Source organism: Delphinus delphis, chromosome 12 (genome assembly GCF_949987515.2).
Source record: "Delphinus delphis chromosome 12, mDelDel1.2, whole genome shotgun sequence".
NCBI lineage: Eukaryota > Metazoa > Chordata > Mammalia > Artiodactyla > Delphinidae > Delphinus > Delphinus delphis.
The window spans coordinates 52,865,607-52,887,443 of record NC_082694.2 but is presented as its reverse complement, the minus strand read 5'-3'; the positions used below and the strand labels follow the sequence as shown (position 1 = coordinate 52,887,443).

At 44.9% G+C, this 21,837-nt stretch overlaps 1 protein-coding gene across 1 annotated transcript in view; it reads left to right on the top strand.

Moving 5' to 3' along the window:
• PRKCE (protein kinase C epsilon) overlaps positions 1-21,837 on the top strand; it is a 506,967-nt gene that overhangs the window by 350,418 nt on the left and 134,712 nt on the right. Inside the window, exon 11 of the mRNA XM_060026691.1 lies at positions 2,259-2,432. Within this exon, the coding sequence (XP_059882674.1) occupies positions 2,259-2,432 (174 nt within the window). The remainder of the gene's footprint in view (positions 1-2,258; positions 2,433-21,837) is intronic.

Genomic DNA, 21,837 nt, shown 5'->3' with positions numbered 1-21,837 from the left:
AATGTCTTGTTTGTCCTCTGCACCTGGCAAGAGATTGAGCACAGCTGTCTCATGTCTTGGATGAGGGGCCACTGCCCTCGGTTCCATTCTCCCTCTCCTGCTGTGTCCGAGCCCGACACAGCGATGTGGGGCGTGGGTGCAGAGTGTGCCCGCTAAAGTATTTGCAGTGATCAGCCAGCATTCTGAAGGTGGGGTGAGATGGAAAAATAATCCCGTTTATTTTAGAAAGAAGATGGAAGGGCAGAGAGCCTAGGAAGCTGGTTAACACTTCAGTTCAGACCCCTGATTATTCCTGCTCTTCCCAAAACCATGCCTGGGCGTCGATGGGAGTCATCTTTCTAGGACTTCCCAGAGCAGAGCACCGGTGCTCTGGGGCCCAGGTGCCTGGCTCTGGGAGCTCCCAGGGGTCCCATGCCCTCACGCGTCCTGGACTTTTGCAGGCTGAGCTGCAGACCTGCTCCACCTCTCTCCAAAGGGAGTGGCTCTCTGGAAACCCCAGGCTATGAGCCCCGGTTCTTAACCCATCTCACCTGCCCCATCTCATCCTGAGATCGCAGTGGCAGGAAAGGAACTGGGATTGGCTTAAATGGCAAAAGATGAAGCAATCACATTCTTTGGAGACTGGTTAAATAAGAAACAGACCCCAGTCCTCTGAGGAGGCATAACTCTGGGATGTGAGCAGGACCTGGTTTAATTTTGAGCAAGGTTCAAGGGGAAAGAAGCAGGCTCAGAGTTTCCAGGTTTTCATAGGGTATAAGCAGGATGGGAACTGTGATGAGTCCGGAGCATTTAGGTTGCTTCTTCAGAGAAATCGCAGCCAAAGTTTGAGCCAGTTTTAAAGAGTTTGTAGTATACGTGGGCGACAGAGGTCTTCAGGGTAACATCCTGAACACCCTCGTGCAGCCTCTGAGTTACTGTTCTTTAGCTCTACTAGAATACTGTGCTTGGGAGTTATTCAGTGGGAGAAAGTCTTGTCACATTTATAGGGAAATGAGTGCAAAAATATCAAATGATCGGAAAACTTTAAGAAAATAGAACTGCTAATTTGCTCTCTAGAGAAGGAATCACATTCCCAGCTTTAAAGCTGTAGAGGAAACCATAAAGGTAAACAAGGACAGATTCGACTACATAAGATAGGGGACCCTGTTCAATAGAAAAAGCTAACAGAAAATCATAAAACAGTCTTAGAAAAACATTTGCAGAAAGTAAAGTGGGGGCTTCCCTGGTGGCGCAGTGGTTGGGAGTCCCCTGCCGATGCAGGGGACACGGGTTCGTGCCCCGGTCCGGGAAGGTCCCACATGCCGTGGAGCGGCTGGGCCCGTGAGCCATGGCCGCTGAGCCTGCGCGTCCGGAGCCTGTGCTCCGCAACAGGAGAGGCCACAACAGTGAGAGCCCCGCGTACCGCAAAAAAAAAAAAAAAAAAAAGTAAAGTGGTAGTAACTTTATATACCAAGCTCCTACAGATGTGTAAGAAAATAGATAACTAGACGGAGGAAATTGACAAATAATTCGCACAAAATGTAAATATAATTAGAAAACAAATATTTTTAGTTTCATTACCAGTTAAAACAGCATTGAGGTAGCATTTCACACCCATGACATGAGCAAAAACGTTTAAGTGAAAGCACCCACTGTTGGTAAATTTGCATGAAACTAAAGCACTTCTACATTGCCAGCGGCAGATTATATTGTACCTCCTCTTTGAAAGTCAGTTAGGAAATGTGCAAACTATTTAACTCTATAATCCACTTCTAAGGCTTTCCATCTTAAAACTGATATAAAAGAAAGAAAAAATAATATGTGTAAAAATGCTTGATGTAGTTTATATAATAATAATTAGATGTAACTCAAATGTCTAATATGAGATAAATGGTTAAACTGTTACTGATATACTTGAATTGAGTACCAGCAACTATGATATGGTGGAGACCATGTAGAGAAATGCTTATGAAATAATGTTCAGTTAAAAAACAATCTATTTGCTGTACTCTAATTGCAAGTATGACAAATTATATGAACATACGAGTAATTATTTAATAGATGTGCATTGAACTTTTCTTTGCCTGGACACTGTTAGAGATTAAAAATAAATAAATTGTAGTAGCTGTATTAGGATGGGTAGTCTTTACATTTTAAATACTATTATGCTATTTAAAATTAAAGAACAAAAAGGAGATTTTAAAGCATTTGATGTTGACTTGGGTTTCTTTTGATTCCCTACAAGTATAGACTTACGGGGTGGTTTTGGTTGATTACAGGTCATGTTGGCGGAGCTCAAAGGCAAAGATGAAGTATATGCTGTGAAGGTCCTGAAGAAGGATGTCATCCTTCAAGATGATGACGTAGACTGCACAATGACAGAGAAGAGGATTTTGGCCCTGGCGCGGAAACACCCGTACCTAACCCAACTCTACTGCTGCTTCCAGACCAAGGTATGTTTTAGAAGAAGCTGGTGGACCTCCATCTTGGGGTTGTGCCGTAGGACACTATGGTATCTTGACTGTCAGATTAAAAAAAATCAATCATAGATCCCCTATATTCTTTTCTCAAAGACCTTGTAAAGTGGAATGGATTTTACCCTTGAAAAGATCAAGGTATATTTGAACAGTATTCTCTTTTAAGGGCAAGGGATTTTCCATTCAAGGTTGTGCTTGTGAAGGGATGAGAGGGCAATAGAAGTCTTTGCAAATGTAGCTGAACAAAGCCGAATGACTAACCCCGGTGTTTGCTCCTTGGAGAAAACAACAGGCATGGTTAGCCCTTTCTCAGCTCCTACCTTTCTGTCACTGGGCAAATCCCTTAAGTTCTTTATGGCCTTCGGATCAAATGAAAAAAGAGTAAAGGCCACCCGAACCACATCTAACCTGTGTAATGTCATATGAGGTAAAGGATGTGAACAAGCGCTTAAAATGCCATCGTGGGGAATTCCCTGGCGGTCCAGTGGTTAGGCTTCGACGCTTTCACTGCCGGCCTGGGGTTCGATCTCTGGTCTGGGAACTAAGATCCCGCAAGCAATGTGGCATGCCAAAAAAAAAAAAGGGTTGCCATCGTGAACCACAAATATAAGGTAGCATTTTAAAACTACCAAGTAGGTGCCTGGGGACCAGAAGGTGGCAGTAAAGAAATGAAAATAATCTGTAAGTACATTATGGAGTCTGACCGATGAGTATCCTTAACTCATTGGTTACTTATTCTTAGTAAAGAAGAGAAATGCCAACATTCTTCATGAAGCTCTTTTATTACCCCATTTCGGGGAATAAAATGAGTGAAAGTCTTTCAGGATGCCTTAAGGATTTGGAGCCCTTAGCTCCTTGAGGAGGCAAAGGCAGCCTCACCTGAAACGCTTACCCGTGTCCATCTGGAGCCCAGACAGTGACGGGTGCCACCCTGGACAGATGATTCCCTGCTCCTTGGCATACTCTCACCACCGTGTCGTTGCGAATGCCAGGCTTTCCACTTGGAATTCAACAATTACTCATTTGGTCATTTGGCCAATTTTTATTTTATTATATTTTACTGAATCCTTTCCATGTGCCCAGTGTCGTGCCAGGTGCTGGAGAGGTCGTGGTAAGCAAGGCCCAGTCCCTGACCTCAGGGAATTTACAGTCTCTTTGGTACACTATTTCCCAAAGGGTATTTCTCTGAACCTTCCTCACTTGAGAAACTTTTCAGAATAAAAGGGACGAAGTGAGAGAGTAGCATGGACATATATACACTACCAAATGTAAAATAGATAGCTAGTGGGAAGCAGCTGCATCGCACAGGGAGATCAGCTCTGTGCTTTGTGTCCTCCTAGAGGGGTGGGATAGGGAGGGTGGGAGGGAGGGAGATGCAAGAGGGAGAGGATATGGAGATATATGTATACATATAGCTGATTCACTTTGTTATACAGCAGAAACTAACACAACATTGTAAAGCAATTATACTCCAATACAGATGTTAAAAAAAAAAAAAAGAATGAAAGACTCTGTGGCCCATAGTTTGGGACACTGCAGTCTTGACCTCTCTTAGAGTGTCTCAACATACATTTGCTTGTCAGAGTTGCTGAGGAGAACTGCAATGGAAAAATATATATGTTACCTTTACTTAATCTACTATTTCCCAATGACGTGATCCCAAGCTTTACCTTACTGTCACTACCCATTCCAAACACTGATCAAATGAAATTTTTCCTAACCCTCTGAAATCTCTCAGGAGAATATGAAATATCTCCTGAAAAATCTGGAAATCCCTTTACTGAACAAGTATAGGACTTAACACGCATCCAGAACAAGGATAGCTAGTGTGTATTGCCTGATATTCGTGGGTCCGTGTGTGTGTGTGTGTACACGCGCAGAATCCAGTGTGACAATAGAGGGTCAGTCACGACGTCAACTTTCCTCTTTTCTCCATGTGAGCATGATCCTGGATTAATGAGAAATGTATCCTGTATCTCTTTATCTTCCATGGTACCTGTCAGAGGGCCTCACAACCGGTAGGTTGTCACTCTCAGAATTGGAGGGTTGGAAGATTTTTTAAAAATTCTCTCTTCTAATCTTCTTTTTGCACCAGTGAGAAAATCAGATTTCAGAGAAGTAAGTCTTTTGCCCACAGATACTTGGTATTGGCCAGGTCGAACTTACCGTCTCATCTCTGCGACTCGCAGTCCAGCGGGGACTTGCTCTGACATCACGTTGTGTCCCCTCTGTGGGGAGACGCCCCTCTTCCCCTGCGTCTAGCAGCTGTGCCGTCTCTTTCGCCCTCTGGGCTGGTTTCCTAGGCAGGCATCCACACGAGCTTGCTTTCTTTGGACGTGTTGCCAAGAGGTCTGACATCCCAGGAGGGGTCCAGTCCAGTTGTAGGGACCCTGTGAACCCCCTGTACGTGGTGGACCTGGAGAGCCAGAGGGGAGGCTCTGCCTCCCTGCCCTCTTGGTGAATGAGTGAGGGAGCAGGAACGATGTCTTCAGTGTCAGCAGTGTTCTCTTCTGTGCCGTTAGAATTCGCTGAGGGCCTTCACTGCCCTTGGAGCGCAAGATGGCATCATACAACACCATGAGTTTCCTTTACGGCAGAACGGTGACCAAACTGACATGGAGATCAGTGTCTGGGTGGTAGAGGGTGAGGTTGGGGAGAGAGGGGACTCTCCTCTGAAGTTCAGAGATTTGCTAACTCTTTTCTCAGGCCGGTGTCAGGTAGCGACAGTTACAGGAGCAAGTCCCAGACCACCGTTGCCCAGTAGAACATGGCACGTCTCACTTTACGTGACAGATGTGTGCTCATCTAATTTTTCTAAAGCAAATCATATTTTAACCTCACCGAAGGACCTCTGCTTACTAGAAAGGAATCTTATGAGGAATCATAACCTCCCAGCTTAACCGTCAGAAAATGTGGCTTCTCCTATGGCAGCCAGTCATCATGTTTTTAAAAAGGAGCTGTTGTTCACCTGACTCTGAGGTAGGTGCTGAGTATGGAGTTACCAGCAAAAAGGAAGGTGATTCTCAAGTGGAGGAGTTTACTCAATAAGGGATGGGGCTTAAAAGTTTTTTCACAGCAAAGGAAAACATAAACAAGACTAAAAGACCACCCTCAGAATGGGAGAAAATATTTGCAAATGAAGCAACTGACAAAGGATTAATCTCCAAAATTTACAAGCAGCTCATGCAGCTCAATATCAAGCAAAGAAACAACCCAATCCAAAAATGGGCAGAAGACCTAAACAGACATTTCTCCAAAGAAGACATACAGACTGCCAACACACACATGAAAGGATGCTCAACATCACTAATCATTAGAGAAATGCAAATCAAAACTACAATGTGTATCATCTCACACCAGTCAGAATGGCCATCATCAAAAAACCTACAAACAATAAATGCTGGAGAGGGTGTGGAGAAAAGAGAACCCTTTTGCAGTGTTGGTGGGAATGTAAATTGATACAGCCACTCTGGAGAACAGTATGGAGGTTCCTTAAGAAACCAGAAATAGAACTACCATATGACCCCGCAATCCCACTACTGGGCCTATACCCTGAGAAAACCATAGTTCCAAAAGTATCATGTACCACAGTGTTCATTGCAGCTCTATTTACAATAGCCAGGACATGGAAGCAACCTAAGTGTCCATCGACAGATGAATGGATAAAGAAGATGTGGCACATATATACAATGGAATATTACTCAGCCATAAAAAGAAACGAAATTATTTGTAGTGAGGTGGATGGACCTAGAGTCTGTCATACAGAGTGAAGTAAGTCAGAAAGAGAAAAACAAATACCGTATGCTAACACATATATATGGAATCTAAAAAAAAAAAAAGGTTCTGAAAAACCTAGGGGCAGGACAGGAAAAAAGATGCAGACATAGAGAATGGACTTGAGGACACGGGGAGGGAGAAGGGTAAGCTGGGACGAAGTGAGAGAGTGGCATGGACGTATATACACTACCAAATGTAAAACTGATAGCTAGTGGGAAGCAGCCGCATAGCACAGGGAGATCAGCTGGGTGGTTTGTGACCACCTAGAGGGGTGGGATAGGGAGGGTGGGAGGGAGATGCAAGAGGGAGGAGATATGGGGATGTATGTATATGTATAGCTGATTCACTTTGTTATACAGCAGAAACTAACACCATTGTAAAGTAATTATACTGCAATAAAGATGTTAAAAAAAAAAGAAAAGAAACTACTAGTCGAATTTTGCTGTAAAATAAATAAGGGATGGGGGTGGGGAGTTATACTAACTTCCATAGCAAACAGCTTTGAGACGGTACATTCTGGGTGGAGGTGTTCGAGCTGGGAGGACTCAGAGGAGGGGATGAGCTTTAGTCTGGAGGTGGGGAAAGAGCTCAGTCTAGGCTCTGCAGAGTGGGGAGGACTGGGACAGGACTTGGATGGGAATGGGAGCCGAGTTCAGTGGCCATCGTTCAGTCCAGCTTTAGTTTCACTTTTCCTGAAAAGAAAGGGCAGTGTTTCTGAGCCACCGTAAGCCTGGTTTTGACTAAGACTCTAATACATGATTAAGGAACACAAGACCTGCTTGCAATCCTATTAAGATTTCTTGCGTTCTTGTCTGATTATGACACAGAGAGCGGCAATAATGTTAAGTCGGGTTTGATTATTTTTAGATGGGCCTTTAGTGTTTGGTATGTAGAAGAAACAGCCCCTACGAAAGCATTCCTTTGAGAATTTCCTGAGGGATTGCACATGGCTTCAGGGCACGCGCTACGCAGATTGCCGGACAGGACTTGGAAGTGTGTGAGGTCCCATGTCTGGTATGGTGACCAATGGCAATGATTGTGTAAGCCTACTGGCGCCAATCGTGACGTCAGGTCATGAGTTAGGTCTGGTCACCACAGCCCACTGAATGACCAAGTTACAGTTAAAGAAGGATGTGGCCTTTTCTGTGCCAAGCCCACCTGCCCTTGGCTTCTGCACTCTGATTGTTCTCCATGGGATCTAGAAGGAAAAAGCAAATGAAATGGCTCCAGAGCTTGTGAGAAAAGGCAGAAAGCCCCTCAAATTAAGCCAGTAACTTCAGTTTCAATCAAATTCACACCAGTATGTTTGACTTGAGTTCCCACTATGCTGTGTGCTCTCTGGAATGCGGCATCTGTTATATGCCAGACACTGCTAGGTTCTGGGGCTACAAAGCTCAAAACATTCTGAACGCATGGAGATTGCTGTTTAGTGGGGAGACAGACATGCAATGATATTCTACAGCATTGTAACTCTTCTAGTGGAGCCCTGTAGGTGATTCATTTGAAGCTCTGCAGAAGGCAGTTGGGAAGGCTTCCTGGAAGAGGTGGCACCTAACTTGGACCTTGAAGCACGGGCAGCATTTGGAAAAGGATAAAGGCAAAGAGATGCTGATGAAGCCTAGAACTCATCTCCAACTCTCATTTTCATTGTTATTTTTCCAACACTAGAACTCCCACCTCAGTCTGTGTCCTGCTTCTTCCAAGGAAATGTCAACAGCTAAACAACCACAGGGAAGGAGAAGAAGAAAGGGGAGGGTATTTGGAAAATAAAGAGGGAGCTTCCTGCGTCTGCAAGATCAGATGTTGAGTGGTAGAGAGGGGAGGTAATACTGGGAGGCTGCTTCTTTGGGCTCTAAAAGTTATGGGCTGCTCAACATCAGGGCTTAGGGGGAGGCGTGATTTCAGGAATTGCCTCTTCTGGCTTCCCACTCATCCACGGAAGGCTGGGGATGGGAGAGCCACTGAGTGGTAGGTTTGTTTTTGCTTTTGTTTTTCTAGTTATAAGAAATAAAATTCTCAGGCATTTTGAGCCGCTGCATGTGATCCCCATTGTGAAATCATCCCTTCCAACTAAACCTGACTTCAATAAATTCATCCGTGATTTTTCCTCTTTAAAAATATGAGTCTCTACCTAATTGTCCTCATCCCCCACTCTTTGGCATTTCCTGCCAGGCCTGGGAAGACAGCTCCTGGAGGGCTTGGTCAGTGTGAGTCGCTAAGAAGGAAACAGAGGGTGAACTAGAGAATCTCCCTTGGCCAACCTCCCTCACTGCCCTGGGGGAAATGCAGGATGGAAAAATCCTTAAAAAGCAACCGGAGACATTTTTCAAATGAGTTTTAATAAGCTGTGTGAGCAGGGGGTGAAAAGTGCTGGGAAAGGAGTGTTGACTATGCAGGGGGGAAACTGTGGTTTCAAGGAACTTGGACATTCTTGTGACTGTCAATTCTGAAGAGCAGCAAACACGAAAGCAAAAAAAAGTAAAAATTAGGGCACTGGTAGTTTTTTTTTTTTTTTTAAAGAGGTGACTGTGTCAGATTAAATGTAAAAAAGCTGAGAGTGAAGTATGGGTCTCTTTTGTACTAGAGCACGCCATCTGAGGCAGCATGGTGTCTGAGGGGTGGGAGGGGCTTTGACTGGATTTGACGAGTGCCTCAGGAGCGTAGACTGAGACGTCCAACACAGTGAGATGGTATATGGGTCAGGCAGCCACCCAGGAATCGATATGCTTGCTAGGAAAAGAGATAGCCTCCGTGGTTTCTAACAGATTTCAGTGAAACGAGATCTATGGTAGAGGGTACAGGCTTCCCATTGGCAGAAGCCATTGTCAAAGTGATGAGACTCCAGCAGACTCTATCTCCTTACTTCCAAAGACCATCCTGCCCTAGAGCAAGCCGGTCAACAGAGCCACTGCTTTTAATCGGCCAGGAAGACATCTTCAACAAGGGCCTGCAGCGTGCAAATCACCGCCAGGCTTTACAAGACTTCTGTCAAAGTGGTGGTCATAACCACTGTTCACTTGAGGAGGACGGGCTGAGGCCTGTGGAGGGCTGGTGGGGATTATGGGGGTGGGCGTGCGGGTGGTAGGGAGAGAGAGAAAAAGAGTGAGTATGTGAATGAGTGTGGATGTGGTGGGGGGGGGGGGGGGGCGTGTCTGTGTGCAGACCTACCAGGGGTGCCCAAGCCAGTTGGAGAGAGGAGATCACGGTTTTCATAAGCAAGGCTTCACAGAGGTGGAGGGCCAGGTCTAGAAGCATAATAGGATGCATTCTGCATGATGAAAGGAAAAGTTACAAAGTTAATTACTGCTCATGTGCCCCCTGGGGCAGAGAGAGGTGTGTGTGTGGTGGTGGTGGTGGGGGGCTCTTAATCTAAGGTGCTGCTGCCCCAGGCAACTTCTTTGCCTCCAAGGAAACCTTGCATTTGAATAGGACAGTTACTTTTACAAATGCCTTCATTTCATTTAGATCAGCCTTCCCACACGTTCCTAAAGATGTCTCTGTGAGACAAGTAAGGTCACTCCCTTCTATGGATGAGAAAACCCAGGCCCAGAGAGGTCTTAACAGCTTGTCTGAAATGGAACCCAGGTTGGAAGCAAGGTGTGCTGAAGACCTTTGTTGTTCACAGGGTGCTACTCTGTGTCCAACACCTCCCTCTTGCCCAAGTTCTCTACTTCACATATTCCTACCCCCAGCCCGCGTCTCCCCAGTCCCCATTTGCTGTCACACACATGAGAAAGGTTCTGAGTGACAGCTCTGTTTTACCTGGATTCAGTGAGATTGGAATTTAAAAAAAAATTAATGCCCCTTAAGCTGGTGAGAGTAGCAAGATCCTTCACCCTGTTTCTCGAAGCTTTTCTGTTTTCTGAAAGTGCAAGAGAGGAGAGAGGAGAGAGGAGAAAGGGGGCATGGGCATAGGGATTATATCCAAAATGGGCTGGAGCAGGACGAGGCCCTCACACCTGTCCATTCAGCCACTGTTTATTGACCATCTACTATGTACCCAGTGTACCGTGCCGTGGGCATCATGGGACGCCATGCTACCTGACAACAATTTAACAGTGAACTCATTGCTTTGTTCTCCTTCCGAAACTGTTGGCCTTGGCCTTTAAAAAATAATAATAATTTTTTTTTATCACAAAGAATATTTGTTAATTGTAGAAAATTTGGAAAATTCAGAAAAGGACAAAAAGAATTATTCTAATGACTGCTGCTAACATTTTGATGTGTATATTTCCAGCTTAAAAATATGTATCTGTTTATACATATATATTTTAAAAATTGATATCATACTTTCAACTGTTTCACCAAAGGTATCTTGTAGCTATTTCTGTTGTCACTAAGTATTCTTTAACCAAATGATTCTAGGGTTCACAGTATCCGAGGGCCTCCTGTAGAGAAATCCTGAGTTTGGGGGTTGCGGGTCTCCAGTAAATGCTTGGCTTCCCATGGAGCTGATGTTAGCAGTAAGTGAACCAGAAAGCACTGCCCGGTGTTGCGCAAAGATACCATTTGCCTCTGTGCAGCAGAATGGCCTCTTTTTGTTTTTGTTTCTCTCTTTCTGTAACATAAACTTGAGTACAGCTTGTAAATACTCTGACACTGGCATCTTGTAGAACAAGATTTAAATTCCTTTGACATCATATACGTGTATATATGTTTGTTTACTAGATGTTTTTTCAGCAGTGTGGAGTATATTTACCTGTCCTCCTAAACGATTTGCTTATTCCGCTAAGCTGTAGTTTCTGAATTGGTTTTGTGGAGGTGCCTCAGGAATTGCTGTGTGTGTGCACATGTACACACACACACACACACACACACACACACACACACACACACACACACACACACACACACACACACACACACACACACACACACACACACACACACACACACACACACACACACACACACACACCCGTGCTATGAAGAGAGGACTTCCACACTCCTCTTTCTGTCCACCCAGAGCAGTCCCACCTTCAGCTGCTTCTCGTGTTAGTATTCCAAGTAAGACGTCATTTGAAGAAAGGATTTTACTTTGGGGAAAAAAATTTAAAGCCACTGCAACTTCCGCTGACAGTTTGGAGTAAGTCTTGATGGTTTTAACCTACCTATGTATAATCGGATATATATATGCAGGATGTCATTTCTTGAAGGTTTACATTATAAATGTCCTTCTTTTATTAAAATGGGCACATTCCTGAGACTTAGGTAGAGATAGAATTTTGGAAGCAGATTCAAAACTTAACATTTCTCCTATTCTCTGTGAGTGCTGTCTCTAGTTCGGTTGGCTCATTAATAGAAACCACTTTGGCTCGCTGAGAAAGGTTTTCCACCATAGAGAGAGTAAGGTAGAGAGAATGTAGCTGGGTTATAACATTACTCTGGTGACAAGCAAGTTGACCATGAGAATCTGCTCTGTACCAGAACCTTATTAGGTGCCACTGGGAGATAGAACTGGGACTCTTATGTGCAAGAGCAGATGACAGAGCATACATAAAATAGTAACTTAGAATAAAGGTGGTATGTGATAAAGAGGAAGGAAAGACTTATTGAGCACCTGTTAAGCGGCAAGCCTGGTGCAAGGACCAATTTCTTTAATCTTTCCCGAATCCCATGGTGTATAGGTATTGTCCTTTCTCTGGGCAGAGGAAGAAGCTGAGACTAGGGGAGGCTTTACAACTTGGCCACTGATAGTTTAGTGGTGGGATTCAGATCAACCATCCCCACCCTTGCCTCCTATGGGAGAGAAGGACCACTGTGAATGAGGAAGGTGTGCTGGGTGGGGGAGTTTGGGGGGATGATGTCACTGGAGGAGAGGGGGAGGAGCAGGGCACAACAAGTCTGAGGGAGGGAGGAGCTTGACCCCCAAATTTAGGGGGAGTGATGACATGTTGTACCAGAAAAGCAGGCTTACATTGGGAAGGCATGAGAAAGACCACTTTGTAAGGAGAGTCTGGCTAAGCCGTGGAGTTCTTAAAATTTCAGACAAGAAGGAGTTTGGACTTATCCTGGAAGTAACAGATTGCTTGAAGGTGTTACAGGAAGTGATGACTTAGGAAGCATAGCGTGGCAGCTCTGTGTGGTTTGGATTAAAGGGGAAAATAAAAAGCCGAGCTGTCTGTGTGGAGGGTATTTCAGTGGCCTGCAAGTCTGGAGGTTGTGGGGAAGAACTTCTGAAGGAAGAATTGCCGTAGGCCGTTCTGATTCCCCTCTGCATCTGGGAAGGAGGGCCTGCCCGAGAAGGAAGTGGAGTCCTGCATTTAATACTCCGCAAAGTATCAATCGTACAACCCCGAACTGATTAGAAACAAGAACTTAGGTTGCGGCCAGTTGGGTTTAGAAACAAGAACTTAGGTTGCGGCCAGTTGGGTTAAGTGACCTGCACACTTCTACGGTGTCATTTGCCCACAGTCAATGGGTACATAATGATCGAATTTAAATTAAAAGTTCCAGCTTGAAACCTAAAACCAGAGGTCCAGGTTATCTAAGCTGTTCACGGAACAAAGCCAGTTTCCTCATTGGTTAACCTCAGACCTCCCATGTCCCCCCAGTGCCATCTGTTCGATTTCAGGATTTACCTTGTTTTTTATCGTGTCTATTTTTAGATCCTAGTTGAATCTGATAGTGGACTGGTGTTGTTTTCTACGTGGGGCGTTTTGTAGAAAAGCTTCTACCAGTCTATTGAGATTAGTCAGCTGAAGCAATGGGCTTACCTCGTATAACCTGAACTTTTTCTTCCAATGGTCTCAGATACTTCAGCTAACTCTGCTGGCCCTTGGTTCTTTGGCTTTGAAGATTTTGCCAAGGGGCGGGTGTGTCCCATTTGCCTCCTTGTGTTCATATGTGCCCTCTTCATTGGTAAGGAACACGGGATCCGGGAAAGAGGGCACCGTGAGGCAGGAAACTCTGGTTCTAGCTCTGGCTTCTGCCACGGATGCTTGGCTGAGACATTTCCCTGTGCATTGATTTCCTATCTCATAATAAAAGATGAGGGAGGACACAGAGAGGGGAGTTAGACGACATGATCTATAAGATTCCTAAATCTGATTCTAAGTATCTGGGAAAATGCAGCATTGGGACTATACGTGGGACCATTACAGACTGACTTGTTGCTGATGCGTGAGTGAGAAAAGAACAGTGATAAAATCACACGAGAAGTGCTTCTGTTTAGTGTTCATTTTTCAAAGCTCAATTCAGAGAATGATCCCACCCCGAGCAATGCCTTTATGTTCACAAGACTGTCATTCTACATTACGGTTCCAAATTCAAACACACTTTGAATGACTGATGGTTGTGCATCAGGAGGCCTACCGGGAGGTATTGTAGTTGTCTTACTAAAGCACAGCACAGTCTCTAGCACACACCAGGCACAGTAAATTTTAGCTTCTGTCTTATCCAGTTAGCAGTTTCAGTATATGCTTTATATAAACACGCCACCCCCGCCCCCAAGCCGGACTGAGAGCTTTGCCATGTGTCTGTTAGCCTATAGGGACGACCTTTTCCGACCAGCTGGCCAAACATTCATGAAACAAAATTGAGAAACCATTGTTGGTAGATTTGAACCCCCAGGTACACTAGCTTCATAAAGAGAAAATACATATTACCTAACCCCTAACCTGAGCCCAGATGTCCTTAACCACAGCTATGGCCCAACCCCTTAACCTGTCTCGTCATCTCACAAGTATATCAGGAGGGCGTCAAGCAAAAGATTACCAAGAGCCATCTCTTCTCCTGGAAGAAATCTGTGCCCAACCAGAGGATGAATGCCTTATTAGATCATTTTTGTTTCTTAATTATAAAATGGATTCTTAAATCTTAATTATAAAATCTAGTGAATTTAGAAGTGTGACTAGTTAATGTGAAGAACATGACTTTGATTTTGTGTCCCTAGGAGTCAGATAGCTTGTCCTTCTGACTGCCTGACCCATAGATTGAACTGGGGCCAGTACAAGTGGGTCACCGTGACATTGGCTTCTGCACGGTTCCTCTGAATGATTTTTTTTCATCCACAAGATTCCAGTGAATTCTTGCTGGACCCTTTGTCTCCTTCTTGTCACTGGCGGGGGTGGGGGGGTTGGTCATATTTAGGACTGACTCCCCAGCGTGAGAAGAAAAGGTTTCTGGTTCCAGTAAAGAACATCTTAGAACTGCTCCCTTGTGGTTTGTCTTTGAGAGAGACATGGGTCATCCAGGTGGGCTGCTCATCACCTCCCATCTCAGGGTCATCCTTGGCTCGATAATAACAACCAGAACAAAAACGTATACAGTACGTGTTAAATGCCAGGTTTAATGTCAAGCGTTTTACATGTATTAACTCATTTAATCTTCACGTCAACCTTCTAGGTAGGACTATTATCCCAAAGAGAGGTCACACCGCTGGAAGTGGCAGATCCTGGATTCAAACCCAGGTAGTTGGCTTCCAGAAACTTCATTTTGTCTGAGTGCCCAGGGGAGATTAGTCTCCTGAGGATTAATGAACACAAATCAAAATCTCAAGAGACCAAGGTGTAAATAAAGTAATACAATAGCAGTGGTTAATTTATAGTGGGGTGACCAGATACTTATGCCTGTTACGCAGGGTCCCTGGAATAACCCTATGTGGATATTATCTTAGGCAATCCAGATTGTATTAGGAAAGCAATAGAAGGAAAAACAGACGCTCTTCTTCCTGTTATGAAGACTTTTTTTTTTTCCCAGAGGCAATGGGAAGTTGAACCATCCACTTTTGACCCCATCAGAGCATTTTATTTTACCATGACATTCCAGGGAGAATGCCAGGAGGGATCACACACAAAAAGAATTCTCTTAGTTGACCCCTGTAGTGTGGTGAGAGGTACAAATTAACTCCTTTGTTGGGTCAATAGGATATTCACTTGGAATTCAGCAGCAGCGTGTAATCCATTTTGTCTGGAACACTTGCGTGCAGGTTGCTAGGGAACTAAGCTCATTACCTGGCCCTGCCTCTTAGAGCTGAAGCCTCCTGGCTCTACAGCTTGGTTTGGACCTGACCGACTGATAGTGAATGACATGGGTGGTGATGGGGATTGTGGCCTTACCTCATCCTCCAAAAGGTGCAGTCCAGTAAGGGTCTGAGGATGGGAGTGGTTGGAGAAGCTGATGTCTTTGTTCTCGATGTTTCTTCCACCATTTATCCAACCCATGCCAGTTTTGTTTTCAGCTAATAACTTAAATTCAACCTCCATTATCAAGCCCTAATTTATGAACGTTTTCTAGGTGCACCAGTGTTAACACTAAAACCACACGAATGCAACCAAACGAAACACGCTGCCATCCACGTTGAAATACTTCCATGGTCTAATTCACCCAGAGTTTTGTTCTTTAAGGGGAGTTGATTAGACATGTGGGAAGTATTTCTTGATGTATATACATTGAAAGGGAATGTAACAAAGAAGTACAAGTAGGTCCACTAGAAGAAAACTTGAAAATAAAATCTGGCTTTCGAAAATAATAATTATACATGTAGGTGTGATGGTTCACCTTGCAAAAGCCAACTCCTTTTATAAAATGTTCATAAAAGAATTCATCACTTCGGGGTGGCAAGACCCATTTGGATTGCCAGGTGGGGTGGCTGAGGGGTAGATGTAATAGGCAGAGTAACTGGAACCTGAAGTGCTAAAAACAGCAGCAGGAGAGGCGCAGTACAGGGAGAGGAGGACACAGGAAACACACCCCACCTGTCAGGGAGGAAGCGCTCCGCTTTAGTAAAGTCGACAACCAATATTTTCCCAGAACCTGGTACGTCTTCAGCTTCGTACCAGGTATGGCAGGGATGGAAAAAGACACAGCCTTTATCCCAAGAATTTCTAGCTTGTCTAGGGAGGTACGACTAGCACATTTGAGCCAGAAAATGAAATATGATTCTGTGTAAAAACAAGTGGCGTGGAAATTAGCTTAGAAAGTTAGAGGAAGAAGCGCTGTGAGTGGGCTGGAGGAGTAAGCATACTCCTGCAGGTGGGAGGGACACTCTCCTCTCATATACGAAGAACTTTGTCACAGGAGGAAGAACCCTGGGTCCCATCTATCCTAGGGGAGCACAGTGGTGAGAGCCCATTAGAATCTATGGGATTGGCACAGTGTGGTCACGTCACTGTGTGACATTGTGTGACAGACCCTGACTGAGACAGCCTTGCATGTTTACGTAGTTCACATCCTCCCATCCAGCTGCCCACCCAGTGCTGATCTCTGCAGCTTTAAACCACAGCAGCCTATGGGTGAGGGAGGGGGAATCAGCCCATTACCATGGGAACTGAAGAGAGCCCAGTGTCCTAGGCACTGGGTAAACACAGGAAGTCAGTATCTTGCGGATGCCACAGGCAGGAACAAACCGGGTCCTTCCAAAAACTTAAAATGATAGATGGCTGCTTCCAGCTCAAAAACCATGCACCTACATCTCCTGAAAGGCAGATTCTGTTTAGCTCTTTGAGCTACTTGTTAATTCCTGGATCTTGAAGACACTAAGTTCAGCACAAAATGCAGACATTCAGATGCTCCTTCCTCCTCTGTAGGAAATGGTACTAACAGTTTGCAGGACTATGAGAGTAAAAATTCCACTTGATCCAAATAGGTATTTTTGTGGGCGGGAAAAATGCAAAGTTAGAGGGCTTTGTGAAAATCTGTACAAGTTGTTCAAAGGTTATGGTAGTGATGTGAAATTTAAAATCCCAATTCCATAAAAAGGGACATTTAGATTTGATAGGTAAGGAAGGACAAGAACAGAGAGGAGTGAGCTATTGGACAAAACTGGAAAGAAACATAGAAGACTGTGCAAAAAAATATTAGGAATATGGTGCTTGGGGGAAAAATGTCTCCTTTTGGAAGATGGTTATCATTTGGAAGGTTTGAATGCATTTCTTCGATCTTTAAATCTACCAAAAACGTCACTTTGATGTAAGGAAATAACATTTTAATCCAAAAGTTGAGGAACTGGCCACAGCTTACCAAAATGTGGCAGACAGTTCACATCCAAGGGAAAAGAATGACCCGGTTCAGTTGTTGTGTCATGATATTTTAGGGAGAATGTTTCAGGGATTTTTTTTAAGGGCACTTTTAAAAGAGAAAGAGTGAGACCCTTAAGAACTGAGACCTCATCCAGAAGAGCTGGTGATTAAAAAGGAGGAAACACAGACCAAAAGTGCAAGTCAGTCCAAGAAAGAGCTGTGCAGCATAACTGCATTTACATAGAGTCCCCAAACAGGAAACACTAAATAATATATTGTTTAGCGATAAACATGTAGGTGATGAAACTGTAAAGAAAAACAAGGCAGTGATTACCTTGGTGGTTACCCCTACCTCTGGGTGGGGAGTGGGGGAGAGGATGCAATCAGAGAGGGTTAAAGAAGCTTTTGAGGACCAACAACCATGTCTTTTTTGTCAAGATGCATATGGTTAAAAGGAAGTTTGTTTTGATTATTCTTTAAAATATATATCTTACATGTTCTTCTGCAGGTATATTATGTCATGAAAAGGGGGAGAGGAGAACAAGATCATGAAAGTATCCAAACTACCATAGACATTAGCATTTTAAGTGATGATACCGCATCCAAAAAAAACCCCAAATTCTCACTATAGTAAAAACTGAGCTTGAGGACAATGTCTGCATATCATTATTTTGCCTCTAAAGTCTTGATTTTCCTGTTGTCTTTGGCAGTGAGGTCTGTCTCAAGGACAGGAAGTGTGGCCACTGGTCCCATGGTCTGTTTAGCTGGAAGGATAAAGCATAGGACCCATCTCCTTGCCAAGACCAAGGCCAAGAGGGAGCTGAAGTCTAGGGGTTATCCACGGAGGCGCTGGCCCATCTTCAGCCCAGCCTGGGCCCTCCCGTTCACAGGTTGCGAATTCTTAAGGAGTAACCCCGCTCAGCCTCACCCTTTCAGCACGCAGCTCTGATTAGGGAAGAAATCTTTCCTAGTCTCCACTACTTCAGTGTTTCTCAACATTTAAAAATCCTGTCTTATAGCCAAGAAGGTGTCATCAGACACTTTTTTGGTGACTTTTATTATGAAAACCATAGACATCTTTTCATTTTCCATCTACAAAATTATAAATTAACCGCTTTTAAGCTATATGCATACGTGTTCTCTCCAGATCCTGACATATCCTCTGTGGGGGACATACCCCTTCCTGTGCCTCCCTCCCCCCTCCCCCATACCACCAGTTGAAAGTAGCTTTCCTTGCTGCCATCCCCAGCAGCGAACATTTATAGAATGTTTTCTATAAGCCCAAAATAATGGTAGCTGACATTTTTACAGCATTTACAATGGACCGTTTTCAAAGCTCTTGACGTATATTGATGATATAATCCTTTCAAGGGCCTTACAAGGTAGGCGTATCCTGAGGCACAGGGAGGTAGAATGCCTTGTCAAAGTCACACAGCTAATAAGTAGTAGAACTGGGATCTGAACCCAGGCAGTGTCCACCCGGTTGTCCTCGTGCTCCGTATTCCGTGCCGCCTCACGTAACATGCTACCCACTTTGCAGGTGTGATCGACTTACCACATCTCTTAGAGTTTTATTATCCCCCCATTTTATGGATAAGCCTACCGAGGTTTGGAATTTCATTTCACAAAGCGAAGCGTTGGAGGTGGGACCAAGGAAGATCTCCTTTGTTCATCCCCTGCCCCACTCCTTCATACACACAGCCCCACACACCACCCCCCCTTCACCTCCCCGTGAAATGGAAAGTCTTCCCTTTCCCCCAATCCCAGGGTGAGTGGCCCCTGCAGCGGGAGGAAAGAGCAGATCCCGGAGTGAGAGCATGAGCAAGCCCGTTCATGTGTTACTAATTGCTTCAACATCATGGAAAGGAGTTTGTCTTACTATGGGGTTTTTTTGGTGGGAAAGCTTTTCGTACAATGCTGGCTGACTCCTGAGCCTTAAAGTAAACAACTACATCATCCTGTACAGAGAGAGTCAGGAAAAAGGAAACTGTAAGAAAATATCAAAGCCCTCCAGCTCGCTCGCTCTCTTTTTTAAAAATGTAAGTGGAGGAAATGAGGTTTAGGGGGATTTGCTGGGGTCCGTGTAACAGAAGGCGCTGTGAGTAACAGCCCCCTTCCCAAGCTGTATATTTGAGTAAACGCTTTCTTCTCAACGCCCTCCCTGTGATGTAAGGAAGGAAGTACACCCAGAAAGCATGGCCAAAAGACTCTCTAAACCCGTTAGAAAGTTAAGTGACCTCCCATCAGGGAGTGGTGAAAAGTCCTCACTTTCAAAACTGCTAGGTGGCTGGGTGGGGTGACAGAGCTGACAGCTCTCTGTGGTCCTTGAATCCTGGGGGTGGAACATGTATGATTATCTCTGTCTCCATTGTCTAAGAACATGGACAAAATTCTAGGCATCCCCCTGCACTGAGAATACAGCACTGCAGAACCTTCCAGTTAAGGGTACAGTCAGAAACACAGCAGACTTGCTGAGAAAACACCAGTGCCCCAGCCGTAATTCACCTTGTCCAATGTCCGCATCCTTTAAATCCACACTAGGACTTTCTGGAGGGCCTTCCTGGTTGCCTGACTTTAGCTTTTCATGTCAACCCAGAGCGGTGGTACTTGGCAGTGGGGGTGACTAGAAGAGCAGAAGATGCAATTATCCAAATCGCCTGTGGGCTTTTCCAACCATGCGCCCACCCCAAAGGTTCTGAAGTGCTCTCCGTCCTCTTCCATCAGTGTTACTTCTGAAAAGCGATTGCATCTTTCGGAGGTGATTGAGGGATGTAGAAGATACAAAGCTGCTGCCTTTAGGATTGCCGGAATGAGTGTCTCCTAGAGTTGACGCTATAGTAATGCTTTCCTATAGCAAATTGTAACTATGTCCCAGCAAAAAGGAATTACCCCCTTCAATGAATTTGCCCTTTTCCCCCTCCAATCCACCACTTGTTTCTCCTGGTCCCACATGATGTGGGACAGTCCCTGTCTTCCTGACCCGCCCCCGCCCCGCAAACCCTAGGATCCTTGCCATCTTTGTCATCCATAGAATAAGTACGTTTCTTTACCCTGAGAGTAGTAGTTTTCATTCTGTGTTTCCTTTTACGCTAGATGGGAACTTCTCTGGGGTGTGTACCTTGCACTTACCCTAGCATTCATTACCTGTAGGGCTGGGGTCCCCAACCCCCGGTCCACGGACTGGACCCTTAGGAACTGGGCCGCACAGCAGGAGGTGAGCAGCGGGAGAGTAAACAAAGCTTCATCTGCCGCTCCCCGTCGCTCCCTATGGCTTGCGTTACCTCCTGAACCATCCCCCCATCACTCCCATTACCGCCTGAACCCTTCCCCCCACCATGGGTCCGTGGAAAAATTGTCTTCCACGAAACCGGTCCCTGGTGCCAAAAAGGTTGGGAACCACTGCTGTAGGGCCTCCTAGTTTATACAGCTTTCCTGTGAGTGACGTAGCCAGCCCCATGTGTGTAAGGATAAGTATTTAAATGGGCTTCCCTTAAATACTATTATGGGTAGTAACAGCAGCAACAGATCATAGTGGGATAACTGTTTGATTTTTATTTGAAATGAACCGCTCCTCGAAGGAGTTTTACAAATACAGCAAAAGAGCTTGTCCGCTTTTGCCACCCTCTTCTGAGACTTTGGACAGCACCCACGGCCTGTAAAATAAAATGTCATTTGTCGGATCTCCGCCTGCCCTCTTCAGTTTCACTGCCCCCTTTCTGGATACTGCCGGGCAGATCCCTGCCTTCCTGCTTGTTCCCCTTGCCTAGGATGACGCAACCCCACCTCTCTGATTATCCACGTCTCCCGCTGCTGCTCTCACGTCCCACCCCTTCTGTGAATCCGTCAGTTCGTTCGAACCCCTTTAGTGTTTATTGATGACTCTTCTCACTCGGCATCCAGAATATACAGCATCACTGGCTGTTAGATTTGTATGCACCAACGACTTATCTCCCCAAGCCAACTATGAGCATCCAAAGGCCGACACAGACTTTTCTACCTGTCTCTGCCCTTCCCGTGTGCGTGCGTGCGTGCATGTGTAGGTATGTATAGGAGAAGCCCACTTACTTATGGAGAGTAAGTGTTCAGTAAAAGCATCCTGTGACGGGATGAGAGCTAGTGTGAGAGGTAGTGTGATTATACCCAGCAGGAATCGTTTGGGGAATTAGAATCAGCTGATTTAACAGTGACTGTCTTGCAGCTAATCCGTCATTCTCCCTCTTTCAGCATATGGCTGTAGAATCCTGAATAGGATTCTCTTCTGTTCTAGCCACAGTGATCCTCACAGCTCCTACTAATTGATTGGAATTAGCATGGGAGAGAATCCAAACCTTTTTTTTTTTTTTTAACTGCTTCTCACCTTAGACACACTCATTTGTCAGCCCCTTAGAGACAGGGTGTCTCTTTGACACTTTGAACAGGTGTTTAGTTTTCAGAGACCTATTATTTTGTCTGGTTTTTAGAAAACTTACAGCTCATATTAAGACTGCTCATGAATCTTGGTTTCCTCCTCCACGAAGTGGGAGTACAGTTGGTCCTCTGCATCCTTGGGTTCCACATCCATGGATTCAGGCAACCACGGATGGAAAATATTTGGAAAAAAGTTCCAAAAAGCAAAACTTGAATTTGCTACGCCAGCAACTATT